Genomic DNA, 23,737 nt, shown 5'->3' with positions numbered 1-23,737 from the left:
AATAAGGTGTAGTCAACTGTATCATGTCTTACCTCTCCTTTTGTTCCTCTATCGTTACTCCTACATCTCAACTATCATAGTTTAAGAATTGATAATATAAAGCAATTATATGGAACTTTTGGTAAAACTCGCGTTTTCAGAAATCAAAGTCAAGCTGTAACTTTCAAAAAAATCACCATTAAATAACTGTTAAATTTCTCTTTGAGTTTTTATAATTTTTAGAAAATATAGAGAGTTTAGAAATCATGAGAAAAAGAATCGAATTCAAATCTTGAACAACCATTTTATAAAGATTTTTACAATCCAGTTGGTCCAAACAAAAATTGATCACCAATTTGTCAAAAACTTGAGTCAACTTGTAAAAATAACTATTAAATGTCAAAATATGAGCTTTCAGTGTGTCTTATTGATTTGAAAACGTATATGTATCTTTTAAACAGTGGAGTTGGAATTAGGCAAAAATCTTAAGTACAAATTAAATGAGAAATTTTACAAAATCGTTTGTTGAAAACTTAACTGTACAGAAACATTCTGAGTTCTGACCACTGTCCAATAAAATATTTATTTCTCTCAAACCGTAAAACTTCTATACATTAGACCAATGACATTGGAAAGGTAACTCACTGGGTTATCATTCATAAACATTTCGTCCATAGATAATTTTCAGGCAATAAATGGCAGCCAAAACAAACAGGACTAAAATTCCGAGAATTCCAGTTTCCTGCACTAGTACGCCCCCGACTAAGTCATATGCCCTCACAAGCATTCTACCCATGCTAACTATCATAACTTGACATCGCACTATACATACCTCCATTGCTAAAAAATAATAATTATCATGGTTTAGGGATCACATAACTGCATGTCAGTAGACATGATACTACTAACAACATATCACACAATATCAATTTCACAAATACTTCATGCTCATGACCAAACAATTCAATATCAAATCCTCATTTCATCCATTAAACAAAATCAATTCTCATCTTACGGCCAAAAAAATAATCATTCATAATACTTACCGTAATCTTTCCCTGCAACAATGTTAGTAACTTCATATCAAATATCCTTTAGAATATACCTCATTATCACCACCGTTCTCTTTTAAATCCCTAATTAGACTACGATTGACTGCCGTTTACACTTCTATCTCATTCAAACGCTACAATCATCACTTTTGCCCTAGCACGAATTGGTTTTGCCCTAGCACAGTTTGATTGTCGTTGGTTACCCTTGGTTGTCGCTGGTCGCTTCTACTCCGTCCACCACCTGGTTGTACACGCCCTTCATCGTTGGCGATCGTTCTGCTGGTAAGACCCTATTTAGCTTCACTTTATATTGTACTCCTACATAATTGTGGGTAAAGCCTATTTTATGTTTTATTGAAGCAAGCCGTGATTGATTTTATGTTTTATTGAAGCAAGCCGTGATTGATTGAAGCAAGCCGTGATTGATTTTATTGAAGCAATAAGAATAAACATTTTCCGAGTTTATTTAAATCTTGTTATTTGATTCAATTTATAAATCTTGTTGTTGAGGATTGCTTGATTGGATTTCTTAAGTTTGGCAGTAGTTTGGCTTAGAATTGATGAGTTTCTGGGTTCTCTTCAGGTCCTTGTACAATGGTAATATGGAAATTTGTGCATAATGTTGGTCCTATGTATTTTATGATTAGAAGTTGGGCTTATTATTATGATAATTTGGGATTCTAGGCATAGTTTGATACTATCTTTGTCCAAATCATTAGTTTACCTTTAACTAAATATCCCTCACAAAGAATATAAAAGGTAAACAAATGATTGAGACGGAGTAACTAGCTTTTTTGTTGGTGATTGACAAGTTTATGAGGTGCAATTACCAAATTTGTTTAAGGTTGATTTTCTAAGTTTATTTAAATCTCATTTCTGTATGAAGATCAATTGGTTAATTTGGTGGAGGAAATAAAAATGTGGATGATTAGATGATATGATGCAGTAGCTTGGTGGTGTTAATGGAGGAAATGACGATGGAAGGTAGGACTGTATGAGGGAGCATATGACATTAGCCATTAGGTCACTAAGTAAGGGTATAAATGTCAGTTTTTTAACTAATTAGTATAACTAACGGATTAGTGAACTGTTTATTTAACTTGAGGTCACGGAAGCATCTAATGGTAGAACTTAGGGGTAATATATAGAATAAATAAATTTAAGGGGTACCATATAGAAAAACCCATTAATTTACTTTCAGATTTTAGACTAAAAAAGGAAATAATTTTGAACTTCTTATTTGCTTGAAGCTTTTGTCCCCGGAGACTCAATAGGGAGTACTTAATAGGATGTTGTTGGAGATGCTTTGTGATCAAACTGCCACATTTCATGGCCGAAACATTGCTGTCCGGGATTTCATTCACTTAATGAAGCAAAAGTACTAATATAAAACAACATTGAAGTTTTTGCTCTGCTGATATAAAAATAGAGCAGACCATTGTAATGAAATAACCACAGAAGTAAACTACGTCTATGAAAGAAAGAAGCATCCCCAAATAAAAAGCTCCTAAAATTTTGTATCAAAAAATTCAAAAAAGGAATCACAAGTAGAGAAAAAATTTAATAATAATGAGATTTTACCCTTCTAAGACTGAGGTTTAAGTTTTTTTTATGGGTTTTTCTCATTGGTACCCCTGAGTTATTCACTTTTCTAAGTTATACCCCTGCCTTCTCATGAATCTCAGTTATACCCCTAAACTTTGTTATATACTCCCAACCGTGACCAATTTCTCTAGTTCATTTAGTTTATAGTCTCACTGATATTTTCTTTCTCCCAGTAGCCCAGTACCCATTATTCTTCATTGCTCCATTCATCTACCATTTTTCCAATTTCTTCAAGTCCATCAACACTCAACGCAATTTCATCTTAGTACCTTTCTCTTATAATTTTTAATCCCCCATCTACATGTAAGTGTTTATCAATGCGTTTTCCCCTAATTTTCAATCTTATTTTCATCCATATTTTTTGATAAGTAATACTCTTTTAATTAATTGTGTTATCTATGATTCTATGGACCATCTTTCTTTTTGAGTTTGCAAAAGTTGCATTTTTTTTTTCATGGGTGAGCTGATTGAAGTTAGGGTAGATGATTTGTTGTTGAAATTTGGTACAATCTATTGTTTTTCTTTCTTCATTTTATCTGTTTTCAGCATTTCAAGATGTAGAGTTGTTTTAAGATTATGTTTCATTTTTATATATATTCAGAAAGTTGCAATCTTGACACTTCAAATAAATTTTTGAGGGGGGGGGGGGGGGGTGTTTATAGATCCAAAATCTTGTACACTGCATTTTTTTCCCTTACTATTACAAGCTTTGTTCCTAAATTGGAAACTTCAATTTGGGGGTTTCAACATGAAAGTAAAAGAGCAGGTGATTGATTCTTGTTGTTGGGGGAGAAATTAAATAAAGAGTAATGAATATTGGAGAGAAATCAGACAAATAATGGGAGGCAAAAGTTCCTAGAGTTATGACTTGTAGGGAGTGTGGCAGGGGTCGAAAACTTATATTTGAACCTTATCACGAAGGGTATACATAAACTTTCCCTTTTTTCAACCTTGCTTCTATTTATTTATTTGTGGCTAATTACTTGAAGATATTCTCATGGTTCCCTTGTTTTAATCGTAGTGATAATTGGATGTTGGGTGCGATTAGTCCATCTGATAGTACTGTGTATTGGTGTGATCCTGCTGGATATATGGAGCCTCGACATTTTTTCGTGGAAAATGTTACTAGGTAAATCGTGTATTGTACTTGTTATTAGTGCTTTGATTTTTGTTTGAAGTAACGGCTTATTTTAGTTAATTGAAATGTAGAGCATTCGAGAAAAGAAACTCTATCGATCCACTTGCCGGGTTCGAGGCGAAACCGCTTACTTGGAAAATTATTAAGGTATATCGAACTTTTATATTGTGAAGATTTTTATAGCTTTATAGAGTAAACCTTAGTCTTAGGGCTTAATGTTGTTGTTGTTGTTGTTGTGGTGGTGTACTTGTTTGTGAAAGACTTTGAAGAGTTGTTGAAAAAAGTGGACTGATGAGAGTAAATGAGGGGTTGTTTATGTATGTGGGAAGTAGTGGGCTGGCCCTATGGGATATGTGGTCAAGCTCATCTACCAGCCATGTCATGGAGGCAAGGGCCAAGGGGTATGAGACTATGAGTTGACAAAAGTGACCCACTTCTACTCTATAGTCGCCGTGATTTGTATTAGGACAGACGTGATTGGGGGTCGTCCAAGCGAGTGGTTTTGAGTTTACATGTCACAGCGGCGTAGCTCCAGCCTTCAAGGATCTAGAGGAAACAGGTATCAGAAGAGAAGAAAATTGCAGTAACTGGTTCCAAACTCGGAAATTTACATCATATAATCTTCTGTTGTTGGATCAAAACAGTCTGCGCAAACAATAGTAAGAGCATAGTACATAAGCCAAGCCAATCATATATATTACAACACTCGAATTCTCGACATTCCATATGAATAAGAATGAGCATGATAGCTGCCAATGATCACTTCCACTTCTTGAACTTGTGTCGCCCAAACATGCCATGATGCTTTCCAAACTTTCTGTGCTTGAACTTTCCATGATGCCCAAAACCAAAAGGACCATGACCATAACCATAACCATAGCCGCCATGGCCGTGATAGTGATGATGTCCATGAGAAAGATGGTGAGCCCCATATTCGGTCCATGCCCTATATTCATTCAATAACAAGAATGTTACTATCTCATGCATTTTAGGAATCAGTAAGACGGTAATATATAGGCATGCGGATCTGAGGATGTACCTGAATGATGGGAGGAGGAAGGATAGACGCACCATGATGATTGTATCGTCCTGCTCCATACCCCATCAGACCTGACATTAGACCTTTGTCTGTAGGATCATTCCGGTCATCCATTCTTCCAAATCCGACCTATCTACGCATACCTTTGTTAGTATTGACTATGGAAATCATTGATTACATGTAGTACTAATACTATTGCTTCAAAGGTATGTAAATCATGTTGTGAATGCTAATTGTGTTGGTAAATGCTTTTGTGGCTAAGCTAATAAGATGACTAGAATGATGATTGTACCATTGTGGGGCATAGTGAGTAGGGTATCTACAATAATTACTCATTTTGCAAATCTCATTATGGGTTTTATTTTAGTGTCCTCGGCAGCCGGTTGGGAGCGTATTATGCGGATATTATGTTTGTCGATATATGTTGGACCTTATCAAAGCAAGATATGTTAATATCACCCCAAATGTATGTTCTTTTCCTTATCATTTCAATCATTTTTCATCTCTTTGTATTTCTCATTTTCATCATAGTAATTATTTTATTTTACATGTCGTATATAGTGTATTAACTTAAATTTTTGGTGTCTTATGTATGTAGTTCATGTTAACCGCCCCCACCATCATATACGGTTGAGCAAATTGAGGAGGTGCGAAATATTTGGGCTGAATTCACACTCAATTTCAAACCCTAAAGTAATGTTGGATGAAGACCATGCTGGCTGCTTCTTCTTGGCGTTTAATTATTTTTGCTTTTTAGGAAACTAAGTGATGAGGAATGAAGGATTTTTATTTATGTTTTGTACTTATTTTCGATATTTGTAGCCTTTAGGCTCTTAAAGACATGATAAGAGTTGGTATAATTTTACAAGGATTTGTCTTGTGAATTCAAATTAAATATGAATGTTCAGGTTCTTGTTACGTAAAACTTGCTTGAGTATATGAATTGAAGGTATAATTTATATGCGCTATCCGATTCAATCGTTTAGGGATACGAAAAAATCGTAAATATTAAAAAAAAATATCAGAATCAAAGAGACCGGTTACATGTTAAACCTGTTCTATTTGAAAATATAAAATAAAGGCGCCAAATTCAAATATCAGAAACAAAGAGAACGGTTACATGTTAAACCTGTTCTCTTTGAAAATAGGCGCCAAATTTAAAAATTAGAATCCAAATATAGCAGCTTTATCAAAGAAAATGGTTCTCAATAGAAACCGTTCTCCTTGATAAATCAATGAGCACGGGTAAGTAATGCAACCGTTCTGGTTGTTATTACAAAGAGAACGGGTTGACTTCGTACCAACCGTTCTCTTACATAAAAGAGAACGTTTGGCCACAGGACGGTTCAAAGAGGCTTCAAGAACGGTGTTTAACCGTTCTATTTGAGCAAAATTGTAGTAGTGATTTAGCGATTACAATTAATGGAGATATGAGGGTACTAGGATGTTCCAGTTGGTAAAGAAATTGAAGGCTCTTAAGCCTGTTTTGAAGCAAGTGAATAGGTTGTGTTTATCTGATATAGAAAATAGTACTAACATTACTAGTTATCTGTTGGAACATATACAGAAAGATTTAATTGATAAGCCTGGGAATTTAGAACTAATTCAAAAAGAGATGGAAGTGGCTCATGAACTGAGAGAGCTCATGAAAGCTAGGGATAGTTTTCTGGCTCAAAAGGCTAAACTCCAATGGTCTCTAGAGGGTGACATAAATATTGCTTTCTTCCATAATGCTATTAAGAGAAGGATAATGTTGAACAAAGTCCTCATGATTGAAGATAAGAATGGCCAACTGTGCACTGAGGGGGATCAAATTCAGGGGGCCTTCTTGGAGTATTATACAGAGCTCCTTGGAACTCAGATGCCAACTGTACCTGTTAATGTGAGAGTTGTAAGGAGAGGTAGGTGTTGTTCTCTGGATCATTGGGAGATGTTAAATAAACCAGTCACTGATGCTGAGGTGAAACAGGCGCTGTTTAGCATTCCAAAAGAGAAATCTCCAGGTCCTGATGGCTTTTCTAGTCAGTTCTACAAGGATGCATGGGAGTTAGTAGGTTCTGAGGTATGTGCACCTGTAAAGAATTTCTTTGAGAGTGATAAATTGCTAACTCATATTAATTCGACTGTTATTACCCTTATACCTAAGATGCATAGACCCACTAGTGTGAAGCATTTTAGACCTATTTCATGCTGTAATGTCATATATAAGGTTATCTCTAAGTTGCTGTGTAATAGACTATCTCTTGTTCTTCCTGATGTGGTGAGTAGGAATCAAGGGGCTTTTATTCAGGGGAGGAGTATTCTTGAGAACATTCTCATTTACCAAGATCTAGTTAGGATGTATAATAGGTCTAATACCTCTCCTAGATACATGTTTAAACTCGATTTGCAGAAAGCATATGACTCCATTGAGTGGGAGTTTTTGGATCAAATGCTGAGTGCACTTAATTTCCTTAATAAATTCAGAAAGATGCTAATGATGTGTGTCACAACAACTTCTTTTTCATTATCCTTGAATGAGGCTCAATTTGGGTATTTCCAAGGTAGGAGGGGTTTGAGACAAGGAGATCCCATATCCCCTCTCTTATTTACTGTTTGTATGGAATACTTGACTAGGGTCCTTGAGTTTGCAGTACAGAAGTGGTTCTTTAGATTTCATCCTTTGTGTGGGGCGCTTAAGCTTAATCATTTGTTGTTTGATGATGACCTCTTAATGTTTTGCAAAGGGGGTGTACGTCTACTTTCTCAGCTGCTTCAGGTCTGAGAGTCAATGCAACAAAATATGAGGTTATATTTAGAGGGGTGACAGATGAGGTTAAGCTGGATATTCTGCAAATTTCTGGTTTCACAGAAGGAGAGCTGCCTATGAAGTATTTAGGGATCCCTATCCAAGCAAGCAGACTCACTAAGGATGATTGCAATATTTTGATAGACAAGGTAGTGTCAAAAATACGAGGGATTGGTGCAAGGAAACTGAGTTATGGTGGCAGGGTGACTTTGATTAATTCTGTTTTCAATACTCTTCACAATTACTGGGCCTCCATTTTCTTAATTCCAAAAGGAGTCATTAAAAGAATAGAGGCTATTTGTAGGAAATACTTATGGGAAGGTGAGACAGAGTTCCATAGAATTCCTCTAGTAGCATGGCAAAAAGTTTGTTATCCTAAGAAGAATGGTAGTCTTGGAATCAAGGAAGCTAGGGTGTGGAATATTGCGAGTGTTGAAAAATTGGTGAATTGGATTTATACTAAGGCTGATAGGCTTTGGGTGCAATGAGTGGATCATATATATATATGAAAGGGCAGGACTGGGATGCTTATGAACCTCCTCTAGACTCCAACTGGAACTGGAGGAACATCTGTAAGGTGAAAGAGTCTCTTAAGACTGGTTACCAGAATAATCTTTGGCTGCCCCAGGCCAAAGGATATTCAGTGCCTTCTGGATACCAATTGCTACAAGGTACACACCCATATGTGCCATGGTGTCATGAAGTTTGGGATAGATGGTGCTTGCCTAAACATTATGTGGTTGGATGGTTAATTAAGCAGGAAGCATTGAACATTCGAGAAAAATTATATAGAATAGGGGTCAGTGAGACTAGTAAATTTGTTTGTGAAAATGCCCTTGAAACTCATGATTATCTGTTAAACATCTGTGTATTCACTACCAGGGTGACAGGTGCTCTGGAAGACTGGATGAAGATGAAGATGGGAGTAAGCAGGAACCAATACTCAAAGCTTCAGAGAAGGGTTGGTCATATGATTAGGATGGCTACATGGTATATGATTTGGCAGGAAAGAAATCGTTGTAGGCTAGAATTGAATGTTTGTAAGCTTGGAAAACTTGTTCTAGATATTAAGAGATTTGCTCGAGTTAGAATTAAACAGTTGCTGCACCAACCACTTTTGGTTAATGATGCAAACTAGTTGATGCAGATGGGAATTAGCATTTTAAGTTAGGAAGTCGGAGGAATAGCATGTATGACAAAATGTAATGATTGATCATTTGTATCTGTTTTTCATGTTATAAAAGCTCACATTTAACTAAAAAAAAAATTAGCGATTACATGTTTATTACAACTTATCCAAACTAAAACTCAATATAAAATTTAAATACCACTTGCAGCGGAAATAAAGAAAGTGACTAAATAATCTATGTGGTCTAGACATCTAGGTAGACTGGCCAAGTCCTAACGCATTCTCATAAGCTCCCAAGTCAGCTAATCTTTAGTACCTGTCAAATCTGCTCCCTAATTATGGTTCATCGCAGGTGTTTACGAATACACTGTCAACCACGCACGAGGTTGAGTAGTAATAAACCAAACAACAATAATAATCTAACCAAAATAGACATCCTTCAAATTCTCATCACTTCATCCGTACAACTCACTTACGTCACTGGCAGTAGCACAACCCCCTTACACATTGCTTTATATATAAAAAACGACAACAACAACATATATACTACGCATTGCTTTATATATACAAACAAAACAATTTTCCTTTCATAATTCTAACATGCCACATTATATATATATCAATCATTATACTTTCATGCTTTATAAACAATCAACATACAATTCACGTCATCATCATCTTTCAACTCAGATCTCCCATCCTCCACATGCATGCATCCATCAATTCACACAACATACTACTATATAGATACACAAAGCACACGATAAGCACATAACGATCCCGACACATACCCGATGTGACCGGTTCAAAATTGTAGGGCGAGTTCGCGGCTTTAGGACGTCTCCCAAGCCTTTGCATTAGCTCCTACAACTTCTACCCCGGGTTCATTTTAATTAGACTCCCTAGGTTCATTAGATTCATTGGTTACAGGTTTCAGGATCGTCGCTCTGATACCATTTTGTAACACCCCCATACTCCAAGTGCCTTACCAGGACCACTTAAGGCATGGAAGTGCTACCATCTCGGTTACCCGAGGCAATGATAATCAAATGACAATGAAGAAACATAATTTAAATAACAATATGGTTTAAAGTGATTACATGATCAAAACCAAAACTGTTAAACTGAAATACAAGATTCTTAGACGGTCTACTGCTAAAACTATCAAAGCTATAAAACACCGTCGACACAAATGAAGACTTCTAACAGCCACGTGATGACTCATCCCGGCTATCCCATACGCGTCATATCATACCTCGCTCAATAATCGCCACCACCCCGAATGGATCACCACAGTTTTTAAAACATTTAAACGGGGTCGGTACTAATTACACGATACAAACCAACATGAAGCAAATACCAAGCACTCAATCAACACATCAATCTCCGTCTCCATCATCAATCTCCACACAACCGACTACACACTAAAGTGTGTAGCCCCGCCAGTACCCATCGCAACAGGTACTCCACACCGCCAGTGGGGGACCGCAGCCGTTCCCACCTAAGCCCCGCTCATCTCATCGAGCGATAAACCCATGTTCCTTAATGTGCACATCCCTCCTGTGGCGGGTTCCATAGGAGGCGAATCAAGGGCGTGAAGCCACTCCCGCAAGTGACTACACTCAGCCACGGACGCACCCCGAAGAACACAGACAGATAAACAGTAACCACAACATGAAATCACAACCGTCTGAATCAATCAACAATATGAAATCTGAAACCGTCTGAATCAATCAACAATCACTAACTACAGCACAATCACCACACACATCATGTAACTACTACTGAGTAGGGAAACCCTACCTGGAATGCAATCACTATTCAGACGATCTAGCAGTTGTCTCAAAATCTTTCTTCTATGAACCCTCCTCATATACACATATTCATACAATCACTATCACAACAATATAATCATAAAACCCCCAATTCCCAAATTAGGGTTTAACCAAAACTACCCAAATGCTATAAAAATGATACGTAAGACTTACCCTTGACGCAGGGATCACAATGATATCAAGAACGAATGAAACCGACTCCTCTAGCTCCGGGATTTGTCAATAAAGCGGAAGAACAAGGCAACGTAGGATGAATTCTCTCTTTATCAGTAGATTAGGTTTGCAAAAGTGTTTGGGAAGATGACGAAAAGTTATTAAATATTAATCCGCCTTATAAACAAAACCCGTCAAATATCACCCAAAGACCGACTTACTCGATCGAGTAAGTCTCGTACTCGATCGAGTTCCAAGGCTACTCGATCGAGTACCCTACAGGCAGACTACCGTTTCGTTACTCAAACATACTTACTCGACAGAGTAAGCCCCACTCGATAGAGTACCCAAATACTCGTAAAATCGTAGTATTACAGGGGGGTCGGGGTTAAGAGACGTGCAAGCCTCTAAAAAGTCAAGAATACATAAGTTCGTAACAAAAGAAGGGACATGTTCCCAGCTAAAACAACCACTAGAAGCGCTAGCATCCGCCGCGGAGAACTTAGCTAGAGCATCCGCAACCTTGTTGAGACCTTTAAGACTTCCCTACACTCAATGATGATGTTAGCAAAGGGGCCGCAGGGAGAGGCCAAGCTCAAAATAGCATTTACAACATTAATACAGTCAGATGGAATCACAAATTTATCAGTGGACAAAACAGCAAAACGGATCACTTCTCTAATAGCAAGGACCTCACTAATAAAGGGGGTAGTAGCAAAGCACCGGCTGGACCACCCATGAACCCAAGAGCCAAAAGAGTCCCTAACAACACACCCAAAACAAGTGACCGAGGAGGAGGGGGAGAAGGCCGCATCCACATTGATCTTACACCAATGTTGCGGCGGGGGGGGGGGGCCAAATACGAGGAAGCGAAAGTGTGACACCCCCATACTCCAAGTGCCTTACCGGACCACTCGGGTATAGGAACGTCACCATCTCTAAGCATTTGGCAATGATAATCAAAAGACAATAAAGAAACGTACTTTAAAAGTAAATATAATTTATGTGATTACATGTTCAAAGCCAAAACTGATAAACTGTAATTAGTACTGACCCCGTTTAAATGTTTTAAAAACTGTGGTGATCCATTCGGGGATGGTGAACAGTTATTGAGCAGGTATGATATGACGCGTATGGGATAGCTGGGATGAGTCATCACGTTGCAGTTAGAAGTTTTCTGTTGTGTCAGACGATGTCTAGTAGTTTTGATAGTTTTATCAGTAGACCGTTTTGAGTACTTTAGTTCTGAGCACAACAACCACATCGATATGCATCACCACTTACACTATTCTTATTGTAAGCTGTTGGAATTTGTTTGTCTTGATCAAGTGATTGTAAGGATTTCATGTAAAATTGATAAGTTTTAAGTATTACAAAAAACTCACATTTTACCAAAAAAAAAAAAAAAAACTGTTCTTCTCATTTGTTAAAGGAAATGAATGTATACAACCTATTTGATAATAATGCCTCAGAACTAAAATATCCTATGTTTCCTCCTAAGTAACCATGCTTTACTCAACCGGTCCATTGATGTAAAATGTATTGAATGCCATCCAAGTAGGGTTTGCAGTATGAACTGCCATGCAAATTGCATATTACAGATTGACACCAATCCGCCAAAGTAGAATTTTTCTTTAATTATCCTAAACAACATTCATAATTTTAGACACTAACATGAAATTCATGTTAACCGCGAAAGCTAGTCGTCGGCGATTAAAAACACATTTGGTGAAATTAGTCTCTCTCTATATTATCCAAAGTACTCCTCCCATCTCTTTAATAATCTTATCAAACCAACATCAATCTCGGCTCACTCGCATCTACGACGACCATATCTAATGGCGAACGAACTCCAAAAGTTTTTTAAAAGTTAAGTTCTACTAGCTAGTACAATATTATTCTCCCCCTTGACAATTTATTACCCTGTACATGATTATGATCATTTAACTTTCTCAAACAAGTAATTAGTGTGAAATTTAGTGGGAAATTTGAATGCGCATCCTGCCAACCGCCAATGGTACGCACTCTTTGTTTGTGGGGTGTCTAGTCTGTGTATTCCTATTCCTTATTCCTACCATGTAAGCTAAAAGTCACATCTGTTTGTTGTCTTCTTAAATTGCCCAGCTGTTCAAATTGATGGAAAATGCTAATGCTGATGACATCTTAATTAATTTTGTGGACTTTTCAACAACAACTGCAACTCTGCAAGGTGCTTTTAGTTTCATACTTTCATATGGGAAGAAGATGAGGAAATGGAGGGATTATCCTTACACTGCCAGTATCGGTCCCCTCCTAAGTCTTATCCCCTTAACGAAAATAACAAGCCCAACTTCTTGTAGCTGTGAAAATTAGCCCATTAAATACCGGCCCCTTTTGCTTCTCTATTACGCCGCCGTTCCAATTATTTATATATACTAGATTTAATGCTCGTGCGATGCACGAACTACATTGTATAGGGCTCCCAAATATTATAGTATAACTATATTGTATTGACTGATATTTAAACCGGCTTCTTTATTCTTTAACTAATTAATACAGAGTAATACACCTTTTATCCTTCAAAATAAAAAGTACATCGTATAAAGCATTGGGTGACATTTATAATAACTTAATTTGCAATTTAACTGTTATCAAACTAGCTAATTGAATACTCCCTCTCTTCCTTCCTTCATCCCTTCGTCCTAGTTAATAGTTACATTGACTTTTATGTGAGAAGGATTTCAAATAAAGACAATTAGTAATTATCACAAAGGGAATAATAATCATAGCGTAAAGGCAGAATAACTTTAATACTCGAGAAGCAAATTAATAAGAACATAAGAAACTAAAATAAAATAAAAAATATAAAAAACTATTTGTCATGTAAATTTACAACCAAATTAGCATGGAAAAAGAAGCTGCCTTAATAAAGTGTTTCATCAATTATCAACTTTGATAGCTCTGATGTAGCTTACTTAATCTCTGGTGAGCCGAAGTCCTATGCTCCCAAAGATAATATTTATAACACTTATGATCTTAAACTAAATATAGTATATGGTAATAAGGATTGATCCACAGAGAAGACGATGTAATTAATGTGTAAGAAGTAAAGAGTACAAGTAACAAGGGGGTTTATAATGATTGATTAACTAAAGACTAATTAAACAAGGAATAAGTAAATAAGATGAATTTAGATGATTCAAAGATCTTGGGTTAACAAACATCCACTATCAACAAACTAATTGGTCTTCGATTGTCTTTAATTCAATTACTCTCAAGTACTCTATTGTGGAAATACAAGTTTCCTTATTCCTCTTAAGTATAGTCAACTAACTTGAAACGCGATATTAGGAGACCCTAATTATTGAACAATCTAATCCACGCGTCTAGATTTAATCCAACAACAGCATTAACAATCCAAGGAAGAAATAGAGATAACGATCTTTAACACACGCGGTTAACGATTCGAATTATATGTTTAGTCTCTACTTCGTCCTAATAAAGATGAAACGCATACAAATTATTAGGGTAAAGTTTCCTACTTTAGTCTAGATTAATTGAACAATTACGGATTCAATTTCTAAACATGCAATAGATTAAAGTAAACAATTACTAATTGATCAGATTAGCAAGAGAAACAATAATCATAAAATACGAGCAAGAGACTAACCAATACTTGAGAAATAAAAGAGAGAAAGAACAATCTCACAATTAATCGAAAGATAGCTTCAGTTTATCGATCCAAGAAAGGGAGGATTAGTTCCTCATAATTTTCTAAGCAAAAGCAATTAGGGTTCTAGAGAGTATTTCCCAAATTACAAGTTATTGAATAATAATAGAATGAAAGTAGTCTGAATGCTTCACCTAATAATAATAAATATAATAATAATTATAACTAATAATAAAACTAACTGGAATTAGGAAATCAGTAAAGACGTCGAAAATCTAGTCCGGCCTTCCGTGACACGCGCGACTCGCGAGAGATGCTGCCAAAAGAAACGCTGCTACTCGTCTTTTGTTCTTCTTTTTAGTTACAAAGTTTTGAAAGTTATAAAGCTTTAAAGGTTTTAAGCGTTATAATTTGTTGCTCGTAGATCCATGATTTGATAGGTTCGAGACACGTGAGTTGTCATGACATTGACTCCAAGGACGCAAACGGACAGACTGACGTGAACGTGACACAAGCCTAGGTTTGACACGAGACGTGGATGACTCTGACACACTTTTCCTAGGTATGTGCAACTACTAGCCAAAAATGGGTAATAACGCGTATCAAATATATGAGGTAGAAGGTCTGCTCGGCTGAGGAGTTGCAAAAGCACGAATCATATCTTCTTCGGACATCTTCGCAACCGTTTGCTTGAATGAGATCCCTTCTTGAGGGATGATGATTTAGAGAGCGGAACCAAGATCATGCCATTGTTCGAACCGAGCACTAGTGTAAGGATGGTTTATTTTAGACTTTAGTTGAGACCCAAAGGACGTTTGAGGATGAAGGACGGGTAGCGTATCGGAAGAACAACCCCTACAGTGAAAAGATGGCAATTTGGCGAAAGAAAGACTACGCGAAGTCTAAACTAAGGAGCCCCCCCCCCCCCCCAGTAAAGAGGTATAGATTAACTTTGCAGTTGGGTGGGTTGATCTTGAGGTTGAAAAGTTTTTGTAAGGGATTGAAAATGATGGATTGAAAGTGATGGACTTGGAGTGATGGTTCTGAGAGTGGTGGATTAAAAGAGATGTTTGAAAGAGATGGTTTTATCCTTGTTAGGGGATTGCCTATATATTCACGTGAAGTGAAATCAAACCAGACCGTAGTTCTTGTTGTGTGTGAGTAAAAAAGGGATTGCAAATTAAAGGTGTGAAAGGGGTTGTGGTTGTGTCCTTGTAATAGGACTGCCTACATATTCGCGTGACGCAAAATCAAACCAGATCGTAGTTTGACACGACTATCACAACCCTATCAAAAATAAAACCAACCGGTCTCCAATAAACATAGTAGAGGCAGTCGGGTATCGAATCTACAGGGAGATGGGAAAATGTATGCTAAACTAAGTCCGTCTGAGTAACTGTTTCTTGGGGTTTTGATTGTTTGATTTCTAAACTATGAAGTTGTAAGGAAAGAGAACAGAGAAGAGACAAGGATTAAAATGTAGAGAAATCGGCAGATAAAGAGAAATAGCTAGGACAGTCAGTTCACCATGGTTTTCTAGGAGTCTAGTCTAGGATCATAGGTCAGCATAAACTCGGTCTGTAGGGTAATGAAAAGGCCCTTTCGGTCCGCTATTTGCCCTAAAACATTACTAGCTTAGCTTTCACCCTCACTAGCATGTCCTAATGTTCATTGCAAGTCTTACCCCTTCTAATCTCTCGATCTAGGTTAAGGTGTACCAAAATTAACTAGCCAAATGCGTCGACTCAAACAGCTAATTACAGTTAAATACAATGATAACAACAAAAACCTAATTTACACCAAACCCTAATCACCTATTCATCATTCCCTAATTACCATGGCTCCCCTATGTCCTAGCAGGGAAGGATTAGCTATGCATGATAGATATTGAAGAAATAAAGATAAACACAACCAATAAATTAAACATGGCAATCAATTAGATGAGAGAATAGAGAAAGATAATTGAATAGAAAAGATAAGAACAAGAATAAAATTGCAATAATGATTAAAACAAAGATTAGGAATACCGAATACAAGAGAGCAGCAATGGAGTAATTAGGTCTAGAGAGTCAAGTTCTAAGAGAAGGAATGAGAAGGAAGAGAAAAGAAGAAGTCCTTCAGATCCAAAAATTAAAGGTCAAAGAAGTCATCCTTTTTTCTACTGCCGTCATCCTACTTATTCTAAAGATAGGAAATAAAATATCTTTGCGTAAAATACCCCTACGGCAGAACCGACTCGATCAAGCAGAATAAAACCACTCGATCGAGGAAAATCCAGACCAAACGTCTCGATCGAGAACATTAAGTGTTCGATCGAGGAACCATAAAACACCCAATCTCGATCGAGTACAGTAACAACTCGATCGAGGATCTTCAGCAGCATAAAGCATTCGATCGACCAGTAACAACAGCCAACTTGGTCGATCGAGCTGTATTAACGCGGATGAACTCTTGAACACCTTCCGAAGCCACTTCACGTATCTCTAGGTAACATATTCCAAGCTTCGATTGTTCCTTCTTTAAAATGCATGCGATTGGAACAGGTTTAGGCTCGATTATGCTCCCTCTGGCTCATTCCTGCAATTAATACAAGGCGAATGATGCGTGTCCTAAATATGATGTTTTACACCCTATTTTACACGCATTTCAGAGCTCAATTATGTAGTTTATGCTACTATTTTCCTTATTTCCGTCTACTTTCGTGTTTTTGTGTAATATTGCAGAAATGGGAAGAGTGCAGCGGAAAATGAGCCGAATCCATCCCCGAGTACTAAGCATAGGACCTGACATGAAGTAAAGACTCGGAAAGCGAACTTGGTGCGCGTATCGAGGCCTGAAAGATAAATTTACGAGGCTTTTTGGAGCAAATACCTGTTGAAGCGGTCGATCGACTGATGCCCTTAGTCGATCGACCGGAGCGCGATTCCTAAATGAGATTAGAAGCTACTGTTCAGCGAGGCTTGGTCGATCGACTGGTCCTAGTGGTCGATCGACCACACCGTGATTATGACGTGAAATTAAAAGGACGAGAATCAGAAGCCCATTGCAAATTAGGTTTTAGGAATAAGAGTCACGATATATTCCTATATAACGTGAACCCTATGTTTCAGAACTATCATCGAATTTTAGGGAATTAATTAGGGTTCAATACACAGAAGTTGAATTTTGGATTATTTCATTAGTTTAGATTAGTTTTCATCAATAAAGTTTTCTTTTCGCTTTGGGTTTTGGTCTTTTCTCTTCAATTCTTCTTTACGGTATTCCTCTGTTCCTTTGTTCAATTTCGTTGCTTTAATTCTTCCGTAGTTTAGAATTGCTAGTTTAGATTTCCCAAAGCCAAATTCTCGTTTCATGTTAGTTATTTATTTAGTTAATTCAATTATGAATTCAATTGCTTTATTTGTTAATTTTATTGTTGTTATTATCACCATCATGAGTAGCTAAATCCTGCGTGCTAAGATGTAGAGGATCTGTAGGTTAGACGGTTTCGATAATAGGTAACCTGTTATCGGGCTCTGGTCGATCGACTGACTTCGTTGGTCGATCGACTGGGTCCGTAGGTCGATCGACCGCCATGCATGGTCGATCGACTGCCACGTGTTAATTTAGGCTTTAAGTATCATTAATCAAGAACAAAAGTTAGTATTAGTGAGACTTAGGGACCCGTAGCTTAGGCCGAAAGGTTGCTACCTGTTAAATTGGACTGAGAGGACTTTTTATTTTCCCGTCTAACATGCTTAAATTAGTTTACTTAGAGTTACCGCCGTCGAAACTACAGTGAACCGACCATCTTAGCATCCTTTTAATATTTGATTTAATCCATTTTCTTTAATCACTCATTTATTTGTTTTAGTTTAATTTTAATTTGATTGCCTTTAGTTATAGAACTGTTCAAATCAAACCCCCTCACAACTGTTACTTTAGACTAAAATTAGACAACTATTAATTGCATCGCCTCTCTGTGGTTCGACCCTGACTGCCACTAGCTATAGTAGTAGTTAGGTTTTATAAATTTATCTTTGATACTCTACGACGGTATCAAATTTTGGCGCCGTTACCGGGGAGGCAATTGTTTAATTTTTAGTTGTTTTTATTTTAGTCTTTTTCTTAGTTTAAGGGACATATGTTCCTTAAACTGTTCTCATATTCTACTTGTAGTTTCCTCTTATGCGCAGTTCACAGGGTGGTGAATTACTACCGTTAGATCCTGAGATCGAGAAGACTTTGTGTGAGTTGAGACGATCATCTAGAGTATTGCTGACAGAGGAAGAGCTGAGTACTCTGTCCAGTTATTACGAGAACGAGCTATTTGAGGAGGATCCACCTTCCTCTCCTATTTCTACTTCTTCAGCTGAGACCGTCACATCTCCAGATATGGCTGAAGAAGCAAGTATAGCCAGTCACTCCGAGCCAACAGCTGAGAATCTCTATAAGGGATTCGCATTGCCGGCCGGGACGGATAGAAAATTCGAAGCGAAACCGTCCTACATTAACTTGGTTGAGAGAAACCAATTTGGGGAAGCTGCAAATGAAGATGCAGCTAAAGATATGGAGATATTCATTGACTACTGTTGTTCCATACCCCCACCAACAGGTGTGACCCAGGACCAGATAAAAGAGACGATGTTCATATTCTCGCTCCGTGATGCTGCTAGGGAATGGTACCGAGATCTGGATCGAGCTGCCAATGGGAATACTGATTGGAATTCGCTAGCCCTAGCATTTTATCAAAAAATATTTTTCTGCATCGAAGACCAATGCGATTAGAGCTCAGATCACTAGCTTTAAACAAGGTCCTGATGAGGATTTTATGAGGCATGGGTCCATTTCAAGAGACTGGTGCGATCTATTCCGCACCATGGGTTCGAGCAATGGTGCATGTGTAATCAATTCTATAATGGGCTTTATGATGATCAGAGGGCTATCCTGGATGCTGCAGCTAATGGCAGATTCCAGGAGAATGTTGGAGAGACTAAGGGGTGGAAGATTATTGAAGATATGGCCACCCATAAAGCTGAGCATGGGAATTCTAGAGGGAATCAGAGAAGAGCAGCGGAATCTCCTGTTACAGCTGCAATAGAGGCCCTTACTGCGAGATTCGACAAGTTAGACTTTCGGGGATCCCAAAAAGGTGGGATATATAAAGTCAATGTAGTTTCAGACGGGCTCTTTACATGCAAAAGATGTGGAGGAGAGGGACATGTTTCAGAGTTTTGTACTAGTTCGTATGAAACATGTGCTGCCTTTCAACATTTTAGGCAGACTGATACTTATCCCGATCCCTGTAATGTCCACCCCAATTTGAGGCGGACTAACCAGAATGTCCTTAATCCGGGTCCACCACCGCAGCAGCAGAATTATGTGCCCCCTCATAAGCAGCAGCAGTATCAAAAGCCTCCCTATGTGCCTCAGCAGCAGCAATTTCAAAGTTCTGATATTTCTGAATTGAAAAACATGGTTCAGAATCTGTCAAGTTTGCTGCAAAAGGAGTCTCTAGCTAGAGAGACTTCTACAAAAATGTTGGAGAGCCAAATTGCCCAATTGGCAAGCAAAAGTGCAACTAGAGATCCGGGGTATTTACCGTCGCAGCCGGATCAAAAAGAGACTCTAAATGCAATGACCTTGAGGAGTGGGTCTACCCTTGATGGGCTCGTTATGGTCGAAGATGTTACTGAAAAGGATGAGGCGGAACCGAGTAAGAAAAAGGCTGGAACGAACAGTAGCAAGAAAAAGACGATCAACAGGTATATCAGTCGATTGACTGACACACCTGGTCGATCGACCATCTCGGGTGACAGTGAAGTTTCTGATCCTTCGGAAGCCAGTCGATCGACTGACCTACATGGTCGATCGACTGACCTACATGGTCGATCGACTGAAGGTGCTGCTGATTGTGAACCTTTTCGTCCTCCAATGCCAGATAACTTGAGGGACTACTTATTTCGGGGTACGACGGCTCCGAAATTATTGAGGCAAGATCCAAATGCTGATGGGTCAGTTCCGGTTCCAAAGTAAGACCCTACGACGGTTAATGGTTCATTCCTGAGACGGTCTGAAGAAGGTTCGAGCAACAAGGACAAAGTAGTGTATTTTCAGCCTAAGTCCACTGATGCCGGTATGAGAGACCTAGAGGAGAGGGCTAAGTTGCTTCTTACAGCCCCTTATCCAGAGAGATTGGTGCCGACAAAGGAACATGTATCGTTTAACAAGTTTGAGAATGTTATTCGTAGTTTAAATGTGCAAGTTCCTTTCCTAGAATTAGTTAATCAAGTGCCTGCCTATATGAAATTTATGAAGCAGCTGTTGTCTAAAAAGAAGTCACTTGATACTGTGCAATCTGTCGCACTAACTGAGGAGTCATCTTCCTATTTGACTCGTACTGCACCTCATAAGCTAGAAGACCCAGGTAGTTTTTCAGTCCCATGTAATATTGGCACCTAGGGGCCAGTATTAGTGTTATGCCTTTGAGTCTTGCTAAGAAATTAAAATTGACTAGGTTTGCAGTTACTAATATGACTGTACAGATGGCTGATCGTTCTGCGGTCCAACCTATAGGAGTCTTAGAGGACATTCCTATGCAAATAGGAAAGTTCTTTTTCCCAATTGACTTCATTGTGCTAGATATACCCGAGGATGCCCACATTCCTATCATTTTGGGTAGACCATTTCTGCACATTGCTGGTGCAGTTATAGATGTTGGCTCAGTTACATTGACCTTTAAGGTAGGAAAACAGTCCATTGTTTTTGCCCAGACCTATAAGAAAAAGGATTCTATGTACCCAGTAACTTGCAATGTAGCTAAATCTTATGTTGTGTTGCCTGATATGCCTGCCCCTATGCCTAATTCTACTATAACACCTCCGCCCCAGATTGGGAGCAAATTGGAGGAAGATCCTTCTGTTTTGACTGTTGCAGGAGCTGGTTTGGGGAATTTAGAGCCGCATGTTGCTCCAGTTGTGAGAGAGCCCATTGTGCAGAGAGGCGGTCTAGGATGTCTGAGCTATGCAACTGACGAGGAGCCAGTCAAGGTGACGGAGTCCGATTTGGATTTTGATGAGCCAGACGAGGTCAGTGATTGGGAAGATACTAGAGATGTTGATCCGTTGACTTCTGCGGATATTGGAGTTGATTGGAGCCCCGCTGAGGAGATGAGTACTGTAGAGGCTACTTCTTGTTGCCAGAACCCGAGCAAGTGGGCCATTCCGTGGCCATTCTTGATCAACTATTAGTTGATCAAATCCGTTTAAAACATTTTATTGCTTTTGTTAGACTTTTTATTGCTTTGGTGTGCGCGAGATTTCGCTTTAATAAGTTTGCTTAGGATTTAAAGACTTTAGACTGTTACTTTGGGTTTTGCGCAATTTTGGGCGCGTTATTATGTGTGTTCGCAGGTTCATAGACCATATTAGCTCAATTTATTGAGCTAATTCGAAGAAATCATAAACTTACAGCAGGTATCTCAGTCGATCGACTGGCTTGTGTGGTCGATCGACTGTGCCGCGACTCCAGGGGCTTCGTTCACACCCCCTGGTCGATCGACGATCGTCGGTATATATGGTCGATCGACCGCCTTCGCTACCGTACCTGTTCACGACCATTCCCCTGCTGTGTTTGGTCGATTTGCGGAGTTGAGGGAGTCTTTTCTCCACTTTATTCTCCGATTTATTTATGTTTTCTTCTGTTTTCTTATTTTGCACATAATTTTGCGTTTCGTAAATTGTTTTCTCGGAATTACGCGCGGTACTTTTGTTTCTTTTCAGGTACCTATGGTAGCACTGCTGGCTACTGAAACCTCCTAGCTCACGCTGGTTTGGTTTGGGGAGGTTTCCTGCTGCGCTTAAAGTCTTGTGAGTTTCCGAGTCCTTCTTTTATGTAAATTTTAGTTATAATTCCGCAAAATCCCAATTTCCTTTGCTTATCTTTCTTAAATGATTTCGCACAATGGGGACATTGTGTGATTTGGTTTGGGGAAGGGTTTTGCGTCGCATTCATTATGTTTTGCATTCACGTTTATTACATTTTTGTCTTGCATTGTTGTTTATTTTCCTCTTATATACAGAAAATCCAAAAAAAAAAAAAAAATTGAAAAAAATTGAAAAAATTTCAAAAATTCAAAAAATTGCACGTTTATTTTAGCATGTAGGTCGAGTCGGAACGGTAGTATTTCAATGATGACATTGCATTTTCATCTGTTTATGCCTAAGTCGTGCTAAATTGACATGTTATTAGTAGAATCATTTGCATAGTCTACGAGTTTTCGTTAAATTATTCGCTGAATCTTGGAACGTGACTTAGATTTTTGGCAAACTACTTATATTTCTGAGGTTTAGAGCCTTTTAACTGGTGTCATCCATGACCAGTTCATTTAGGATTTGAGAGTAGTTACTCCTTATATGACATGTTACATTAATTTGCATAAGCATGAACTTGGTCTACTTAATACCTGTATGCATTCGGTTTGTGGTTTGTTGACACATGTGGTAGAGGTCCCCTTTTCTCATTTTACCCATAAACCTCACATAGCCAAATTGCCTTTTTGTCCCATAAGCTACATACTATATTTAGCCTACCTTATCCGAGCTAGTATTGGTAGTTGTGGGAATGTGTTTATTGCATTTTGGTTATATTCCTCTTTATGAGAAGGTTGGTGGAATGTTGGAAATGAGGAAAGAAAGAAAGAAAAAATAGAATTGAAAAAAGAGAAAAAATGAAAAGCAAGTTCAACTTTTGGTCGGCCGACTGGACTCATGGGTCGATCGACCGTGTACTGCAGAAATGAAGAAAAAATCAGAATCACATAATTCAAAGTCTTTATTAAATAGCGATATTTGCTCCCATGTTGTATTTGTATCTTATGGGGAGTTGACTTATTGTGGAAATTGTGAGATTTGTGCTTATAATTGGCACCGTTTTATATCGATTGATCTTGAGTTTGAAGTTGAGATGTTCCCATAATTTGGATCAGTAGTTACTAGCTTGGCTTTAACCCCTCATATCCAAATTTATCTTAGCCCTTCTTACCCATTACCTCACATATCCATATTTACCTCGGCATGTGTCATGATCATTTGTTTGGTTGGAATGCATATGTACGGTTGTAGAGATCCTTTTCATGTTAGACTGCAGGCATGTTCTTATAGGTTGTAGTTAGGTGAGAGTCATTACATTTACTTCTTTCTATCTTTACATATACTCAGCTGTATTCATTGTGTGATTTGAGCGACCCGTGAGAGTCCGAATTGATAAGTCTTTATAGTTTACGGTTCAGCAGTTTTTAACGACTACATAACTCGTTTGCATGATTCATATTGCTAATTGATTGTTAGTTGTTGCATTAAACTGGTTTAGGCTTTATAGTTGCATTTCGCTC

The 23,737-nt window shown here is 38.1% G+C and overlaps 1 protein-coding gene across 1 annotated transcript; it reads left to right on the top strand.

Annotated features, from left to right (window-relative positions):
• Positions 1-895: 895 nt before the first annotated feature.
• Positions 896-5,718, top strand: LOC141658840 (uncharacterized). Its single transcript, XM_074465624.1, has 5 exons — positions 896-1,313; positions 3,658-3,765; positions 3,846-3,921; positions 5,181-5,279; positions 5,412-5,718. Exons 2-5 carry the CDS (start codon positions 3,668-3,670, stop codon positions 5,445-5,447), a joined length of 309 nt encoding a protein of 102 aa, XP_074321725.1. The 5' UTR covers positions 896-1,313; positions 3,658-3,667; the 3' UTR covers positions 5,448-5,718.
• Positions 5,719-23,737: the final 18,019 nt, after the last annotated feature.

The sequence above is a fragment of the Silene latifolia genome, chromosome 6, assembly GCF_048544455.1.
Source record: "Silene latifolia isolate original U9 population chromosome 6, ASM4854445v1, whole genome shotgun sequence".
Taxonomy (NCBI): domain Eukaryota; kingdom Viridiplantae; phylum Streptophyta; class Magnoliopsida; order Caryophyllales; family Caryophyllaceae; genus Silene; species Silene latifolia.
This window is presented reverse-complemented; position numbering and strand designations above follow the sequence as displayed.

What these genes read in the sequence shown, in the direction of transcription:
- LOC141658840 (XM_074465624.1), top strand. Translation starts at nt 3,668, where the DNA reads ATGTTGGGTGCGATTAGTCCATCTGATAGTACTGTGTATTGGTGTGAT. An exon ending in TTCGTGGAAAATGTTACTAG is followed by an intron (nt 3,766 to 3,845) that starts GTAAATCGTGTA and finishes ATTGAAATGTAG; the next exon opens with AGCATTCGAGAAAAGAAACT. An exon ending in ATGTTAATATCACCCCAAAT is followed by an intron (nt 5,280 to 5,411) that starts GTATGTTCTTTT and finishes TTATGTATGTAG; the next exon opens with TTCATGTTAACCGCCCCCAC.